At 37.7% G+C, this 8,568-nt stretch overlaps 1 protein-coding gene across 1 annotated transcript in view; it reads right to left on the reverse strand.

Annotated features, from left to right (window-relative positions):
• LOC139151030 (transient receptor potential cation channel subfamily A member 1-like) overlaps positions 1 to 5,551 on the reverse strand; it is a 33,189-nt gene extending 27,638 nt beyond the window's left edge. The window contains exons 1-2 of the mRNA XM_070723549.1: positions 4,883 to 5,551; positions 739 to 892 (exon numbers count right to left, since the gene is read on the reverse strand). Coding sequence (XP_070579650.1) covers positions 739 to 892; positions 4,883 to 5,134 — 406 coding nt within the window. The 5' untranslated portion in view covers positions 5,135 to 5,551. The remainder of the gene's footprint in view (positions 1 to 738; positions 893 to 4,882) is intronic.
• Between the last annotated feature and the right edge of the window lie 3,017 nt (positions 5,552 to 8,568).

Below are 8,568 nucleotides of genomic sequence, written 5' to 3' on the forward strand. Positions count from 1 at the left end.
TCCCTCAAATGGAATATGTCTGTAGGTATTGTAAACTTTTACAAATTGTTGACCTGGCGCTGAATGAAGCTCAGCTTCACAAGCAGAAGAGATAAACGTGACTTGACTTGAAATTACTGGGCACAAAGGGAAATGCAGGGCTGTTTATTACATGTATATGGATTCAGATTCGTACTAAGATTCAGCAAATTTCATTGTCGTATTACAAGAATTTCTCTCAATGAAAGGTTGCTGATATCCTTGCAGTTCACTGCTATTCAATAACACAATCATAAAAAACCACGTTTCACAAAAATATGTACAATACATTTCGACTGATAATTTTTTGAACTGTCATAGTGAAAGTCAGGAAATTTCAGAATCGGATTCGAACTAATTCCATTCCAAACTTTAAGTCCTGTTATTCACTCATGTCCAGCTTTGAATTATTTTCCAGTATTTTGCAATTTGGCTCTGATCATAAAATACATTTTAGTTATACACCAACAATCATGTCGAAGTTCCTCGTGTTCAACGATCAACTCAGTTGATATGTTGTGTATAATGTAGTTAGGTGTGCGTTTTTTGGACAATAACATTGTATATTGTGTACTTGCAACGTAAAACGACGTTCCGACAACTTTTAATTTGTATTCCAATATACCGAAGAGGCAAGAATGAGCAAATTTATTTGTTGTGTAGGGCAGAAGTAAGAATTGTTGTCCCTGTAGTATTGTAAGCGAAGTAACTTTTACTCACACGCTCCGTATTGAAGTAAAATTGCTGTTACGTCACTCCTATCGTAATATGCGGCACAGTGAAGTGCCGACCACCCTTCATCATTGTGTTTGTTCACTGGCCAATCATCGTCCAAGAAACCCTTCACCAGAGGTGCTTTACCGAGTCGCACTGCCTGTGAAAGACAAACTGTCAAAATTAAACCTCCCAATGCAATAACACGGCATAGACAAACCAGCATAAAGGAAACGACACATTTGGTCTTATGTTTGTTAAATCCAGGCTTATTTCAGCTAATGCAGAAATCATGTCATGCACTGTTTCCTAACTCACGACATTTTTTGACAGTTTTCCACTCCTTGAAACAATTGACATCATGAATTCTTTATACTTGTTTTAGCACGGATCGCAAAAGGTGCGTAAGATTTAGTCTTCGACCCTAAACTACATGTATCAACTTGTCTAACAGACGTGCTTTTTCGTATTAATGAAGTGCTTTCCGTATTATGATCTGAAGTTCGCCGTACAATTGGCTGAGGCGTTACGATTTTATTTAAAGAGCATCCACCATATTATAAATCGTCCACGAAATCAATGGAACATAAATACAGCGATTTTACTAATATTTTTGGTTGAATCTGCAGGATTAATAATGGCCGTATGTGTCCTTGTACATTAATACCAATCTGGTATGTTTTAACAGTATAATCGTAAAGTTTAGAGAGAGACACAGGGTCCGTGCGTGGTTTGTTTCAAACAGCTGAAATGAAACAAATTCACATCAAGTTAGACCTGGCCATGGATGTAAAAAATAGATTTTTTACATCCATGACCTGGCAAAGTGAGCTAACAACTGTAATGTGAGATATTTTCAAGAAAAGAAGTTCATACATGGTCTCCGATTTTAAAAATTCAATCTCCAGGACGCACAGGAAAACTTAACATGGTATACTTCAAAAATCACGGAACAGGAAAAATTCTTCACGTTGGGTCTGAGAGTGTGTGTACACGAATTCAATAAACAAACACAGGTTCTCCGGTAAACGAACGTTTGCCGGTTCTCACAAATTCCGTGACAACAATAACTACATAATATTTGCATAGATTAAATCCCTAAAATACACCGAAGGGAGCAATTGTGAAATATTTACAAGCACTTTGGGAAAGTGGGCGAAGAAAAGGTCTGTCCTTCCCAGTACAGTGGATAGAGGGACTGTGTTCCCAGTGACGGTTTCTATCGAAACTAAATTACGTAATTAACAGTTCGTGTTTACTCTCTCAAGTTAGCATAAATTGACCATTCCGATTCTAGCACCCATTCTGTTCGTTAGCCCCGAATATCTCAAGTAATATTTAAGTCATCGAACCAGGTCTGGGGTATACCAAGGTCAACAACTTTCGCTTATTTTCGGCTAGTAAAGCCAGGTTCAGAATTTTGTGTATCATTCAATCGTGCTTACGCATGTTAATTAGATAAATATAAATAAGATATGTCAATAATTAATTATCGAATGTCAGTTGAGGGAAAGTGAAACGATTTGATGTGCCTTTGAATGTTGTGTAGCGTTTTGAACCGGGGTGATCGAGGCCGGCCGGCTATCGAGGGCATTTTTCATTCTTTAGAAAACATCAGGTCTTGTCAGTATCTTAACATTGTAGTTGGCCTTGGCTGTTTGTTTGACTCAAGGTTTATCACAGGGAAGACAACGTCGTGTCTAGGGTCTTTTGAAATCATAACACCGTTCATGGATTTTAGTAACACATATATTTGCACTTGGTCATTATGCCATTCTTGTTTATCCTTGGCCAGTAGCTTTGCATTAGAGGCGCTGAAAGTCGCCCGAGGCCAAGGGAAGAACAAACATACAAAAACTTCGTGGTTGAATTAATTTTGCCATTCATTTGGCAGAGGGAAACTTCCAGATTCTCAAATTTTTGCAACCTTTCTCTGGTCGTCTGCTTGTGCAGATTAATTTTGAAACCTGAGGATTAAATGAATATATCACCGTTTCGGTTTTTTAAAAAAGAAAACCAAAATTTGAATTTGTTCCAATAAAGTTAACACAAGGTATAGCAACCATTTTGAATGTCATTCAATTTCTAGCGTAATTTGTTTCTCCGATTCCGAACTTCGCAGGATGAACTCTGTTTTTTTTCTTGACGATATAAAGTTTTTCAGGGGAAAGTTCGAGCTACGGCCTCGTCCATGGTGGGTAATACCCATGCGACGAATCAGCAGAGTGACCAGCAATCAACAAATCAACAATTAACCTTACAACATACAATTTCTAATCACACAGATATTGATTAATAAACTTCATATCAAGAAAATAAAGTACAAATTGTACATTGATAAAGAGCATTGAAGCCTGTCAATATCTCGATCTATAAATGGTATTATACAGTGAACACGATTGGAACTAATTTTGGATAATTGGATGTTGATTTCATCAACAAATGTAACCTCATCTGCTTTTCTTTTAACGTCACATACTTGTTTTTATGAGTAATTTGTAATACTGCAACAGTCAACTATAGGGCACCTAACATTTGTGAGAAATTTGAAAAATATGGAGATCCAATTATCCCAAATTAGTTCCAATCGTGTTAGTGTGTTCTTACTTAGAGAGTACACACATCAACTCTTGTCAATGGTTTACACAAACTATTATCTCCTAAAATTGATTTCTCATCGAAAAGCAAATAGCGCAAATTGCTTAATAGACTTGATTAAAAAACAGAATTAATTTTAAATCGATGAAATACGCCGAAGTCTTCACTTTATAGTATTTTAATCAACAAAGCTTCAATTGTCAGGATCTTGATCATCTCCTCCTAATTTCTTGTCACATTGAATATTCATTAATGGTCCCGATATTAAAAAACACATCTCATAACAATCCCCTGGACACAATGCACAGCAAAATTAAAAGTCAATTGACTATCTTCTCTATTTATTAGCCTTGTTCCGCCCTTCTACTCTACGCTGTGAGGGTAATTTTTCTGATTAATTTTTTTCAAAGATTAAATGTTCTTTCCAGCTTTCCCGATATACAAAACCATTCAATTCAAATTAACGGACTAGAAGCCGAATGTATAAGTCAGTGAAATGAGATATGCGTTCCTTTGAAGGACAAAACAACTTGTTATGTGAACAGAAATGACACGTAAATCCTCTTTTCAAGTTCTTTTCGCTGGGAAACGAACATAGTAGGCGTATAGCACCTTTGCAATGGTTTGACCTCGATACAATGAAACTGCCATGGCCCTTCGGTGTGCTGCCTAGCACTTTTATTTCCTACACAATACTTGGGGACCATCAAAGGCAATAAACAAGACACCACTGAAGCCTTTCTTCTTCATATGGGGAAAAACTATTTTATGCTGGGATATTTTCTTTGAAAACCATGAGCGTAACTAACTCTCCCTTGCACACAAACTTTGTCCCTCTGTCTGTCTGTCTGTCTGTCTGTCTGTCTCTCTCTCTCTCTCTCTCTCTCTCCTCTCTCTCTCTCTCTCTCTCTCTCTCTCTCTCTCTCCTCTCTCTCTCTCTCTCTCTCCTCTCTCTCTCTCTCTCTCTCTCTCTCTCTCTCTCTCTCTCTCTCTCTCTCTCTCTCTCTCTCTCTCTCTCTCTCTCCCTAAGAGTCGAAAATAATTATGCTAAGGGAAAGCTGAATTCCTTGATCGAAGGTGTCAATTTCAACTCTATGTTTTCATTGGTAAGATAGCTTACGTCGCAATATTGCAAAATTGCTTACCATTTGTTAGGTATAAACACAGTTACAATGCCCGAGGCCACAGGGGTTACAGTTTGTGAAGTGTGACACAGAAAAGAAGGACAATATTTCTGATGCAGGTGGTGACAGTGTATCCAGAATACAAAAGATACCTTAACATGGCAAAGTGTTTATGTAAACAATCAAGATATTATCTGTTTCAGTGTAAACAGCAGTTCAATTTCTCTGATAGCAGTTTGCGATTTGCCTGTGCGAATCGATTTGGTTTCTCGGAGTATGTCGAAGACGCTCCACTGGCAATCATGTTGACAATGTGTTGTTTTCAAAGACCATGTCATGCGAAAATTACCTATCCCAAACACGTACTATGTGTGATCACCATGGAGAGAACATGTCTGTTTCACTACAAATTTATCTTCTTTACGTACCTGCCAGAAACTAGTGGTTTCTTCGTCGCTGTCTTCTCCTTCGGAAATATTATATCCCATATTTATGACACCGAGGCGAGAGTCCGAACTACGCGAGATCCTCTGAGATCGAGAAATTCGATGTCTCACTTGCGCCATCCTGCCATTACTGGGCCCTATGCGCGACATCTTCGCCGTCGCTGCCACTAGATGCCCGGCTTTCTTAAACTTCCCTTTCATGTCGCGCTTGCCTTTCTGTTCGGTCAATTCCATGACTGGTAACTGTTTAGCTATCGAGGAAGTCTGACTACGTTAAAAACGTGCAAACTGTTTCCCTATTCGCAGAGAAAACATGCCCCGTCTTTGAAAGGTGACGTGACCATTCATCCGTTGTGAGCAGTGTTGCAGTACGGCATAAGGTCTACTCAAGGTAACTTCAAGAACTCACTGGTACCTGGTACTCGAGAAAGTGTTGATCGTCTGGATCGACTTCAGGCCGCCCAAACAATAAAGACAAGGTTGATATTAGTCTGGTTGATTTGTACCTACACGTCGTTACCGCCAGGCTGTGTAATTCGCGGAACTTCTCTCATCGTCGTGCGTTGCTCCTCCCGCCCGGTCTGATCTCAAACGTGTACGTGAGGGCCGCTATGGACAATGTTGTTGACCCGCTGAGACCCTGTCTCAATTGGTATGATAATTGTGACACTCAGAGTCACAAAACTAACTGTGCGTGATCAAACAAACGAACAATGGGACGTTCACTACTTTTGTTCATATCCTGGGAAGACCTTTCTCGTAAAAGGCTGACAATACGCGAATTTTTAAATTGAAATTGCTAATTACTCGGCTGTTTCTTGATTTTGAGTGGTAGAGTTGCTCGTGTCAATTACATAAAAACAGCTTCTCCATAATACAGCATTTTTAATGGTTTCAAGTCTGTCCACCAGTCTGAAATTATGCCAACAAATAGACTCCCGAGTCGTTAAAAGTAAAATAAAACGGATTGTTGAGATGATGGCATGAGCGAGTACCGCCCTGATATGTCAACTGTTACAAAGGAATATAAAGACAGCCGGCGGCGCTCGTCAACAATCAAACAAAAGAAAGACTGGCAAACAAGAGCGAATAAATATGTCGCGAGGATGCATGCAGAATAAGACAATAACCAAGTCTTTATTGCCAATGTCCAATAAATTGGCCTTATCCATCATAATCTTCGATTACTTCGTGGTTGAATTATCACTTAATTTTGCCATTTATTGAGCTTGTGTCCTTTTTTTCTGTTTTGTTTTTCACATCCAACGGAAAAATCAATAGAATTTGAACGCAGACCAAATAGCGCATTTAAAAAGTAATATCGTGCTATTTAAAAAAAAACCTGATTTTTATTGTACCGTATCTCTGTAGCATGATGTAAAGCAGTAATTTCCCAATTTAGAGCTTTACAGCAGCAAATCTATGTTTTACTGAAGCTGGCGCATAGAATTAAGCATGAACCACGTCACCTGAGTTCCTTTTTAGTACCGTTACTTTTGCCTCACTTTTGAAACGTCTGTGATATCGTTTTCTACTTTAAGGCTCCATAAGCTGTATCTTTTGGCTATTTTTACAGAAAGTTTGGGTTTTTTTGTTTCCCTACACTTTCTGCATTGAATCCCTAAACTGTAATTTAATGCCAAGTATTGAGCATCTCAACACAACCTATTTGGGTATAATCTCCATTGTTATTGTTGAAAATTGTATTCAAGTCCAAGTCCGGACTAGAATTTATTTGTAAACAATAAACAATGATCACAACAGACATACAAGCTATGTTGACAAAAAGAATACTCGAAATTTCAGTATGACAAACGGATTAGGGTCAGATACGGTAGTTGATATACAGAAGCAGAATACTGAAAAACTTGCCACAAGTTACAGCTTATGTCCCTTTAAAGGTTAGGGTTGTTGATAACACGAGTCATGGCGTTTTCCTCCAGCAGATAAAGTGAAACGAATGAATCTTTTAAGAATTCTTTAGGTTTTAATCAGCAGTCCGGTTGGGATGCACAGGCGACCAGCACCTTGTACGTAAACGAGCCCTACAAACATACAAAAACAGCAGCACAAAATGCACTAAAACGGAAATAACTGGTAATAGTATTAAAACAACTTGAATTTTACAATACTCGCAAACAGAAGATCTGAAACTAACAGTATCAAAATGAGCTCTGAATGACATAAACACGGAGGAAAAAGGAAACACTTTACATCAAACAAGACTAAACCTTATGCAGTGGCCCTTCCCCATCCACGGACGTGCGTTTTCTGAGAAAATATAATCATAATGTAGTATTTGGAAAAACTGGACTCATGAGGCGTCACACAAGCTAGTATTTTGCACGTAAATGGCATAATGTTAACTGACTAAGGCATTCGGTTAAAAATGAATTACTTTTCTTAAAAGTATTCTCAGGAGAATTCAACCGATCGAATTGGTTAGCATTCAATTCATAAATGCTGTTGAAACATTTCGCAAAGAACACAGTCATTCAGTGCTGTTCTATAAGACTATTGGGAGCAAATTAAGTTTAATCATGCGTTGAGTTTCATTTTATATACCACGCTTTATTTTGATACAAGTGGCTGGGTTTATGACCCCTTCAATATAAAGTAATGAGTGTTTTGTTGTAACTGCCAATGACTGGGAAAAAAATGCAAATTAATTCCAACAAGTGATCAATAAAATTGGCGTTTCGTTAAGAGTGCGTTAACTAAGTCCGAGCATATGACCGGACCTTTTGATGGATGCGTTTATATACATGTCACGTGTCGGATTAGAAAAAAAAAATCAAAACCGATATCACGCATACAGTCAACTTTCTCTAGTGTTGTGTCCCTCCTTGAATAGTGGTATGGTATGGGATAACGCTTTCTGCTAATGTTTAGGACTTTTGTCAACTTTAAAATGTACCTTCCATTACCCAAGGTAATACTGCCCGTACCCATATCGCTAACAACAGTCTTAAACTATTCCAATGAGGCAAACCTTAAGGGAGTACAGCGCCCAGATACGAAAAAATCTAACAATTAAAGGTTCCGACTACCAAAATCCCTGATAATAAGAATATCACATGAGTTCTTCTTTTCACAATTTCTAATGAATAAACTCACGGTAATTATCAGGATAACATTTCGTCAAGTAATATCTCGTATAGGATAATATTTTGCCGAAAGCTATAATAGTATTTAACTTTCTCAATTCATTGTTGACTTTATAGAACAGCTCTGAAATACTTCTGATGGCGCTTTCCACGCTTTCAGTCTTTGCTTGATACAAGTATTTGCGACGAAAGTCCACGGATTGGAAAAACAAAGGATTATGGGAAGAAGAGTGATTCGAACTGGCGCCTATTTTTCAAGCAATGACTCAATCAAACACATTCAAAAGTTTTGCTAACTGTTTGCCAGTGAACTTTTATTTCTACTGTTTCTCAATATATTTTTTCAAAAATTCTATTATTTTTAAAAACGTTCAACAATTCAAAGAATGGTATCACAATATGGGCACAATTATTATACCTGCCATAAATCATTAAGACAAATGTAAATGCGACGTGTAATCATAATATCATAAAAAGCATGCTAAATGTTCAAAATTTTGCATATTCATCCTATAAAAAGCAATAAGTGTACTTACTTACTCAGTCTGTACAATTTACAAG

This window comes from Ptychodera flava, chromosome 15 (genome assembly GCF_041260155.1).
Source record: "Ptychodera flava strain L36383 chromosome 15, AS_Pfla_20210202, whole genome shotgun sequence".
Classification (NCBI taxonomy): Eukaryota; Metazoa; Hemichordata; class Enteropneusta; family Ptychoderidae; genus Ptychodera; species Ptychodera flava.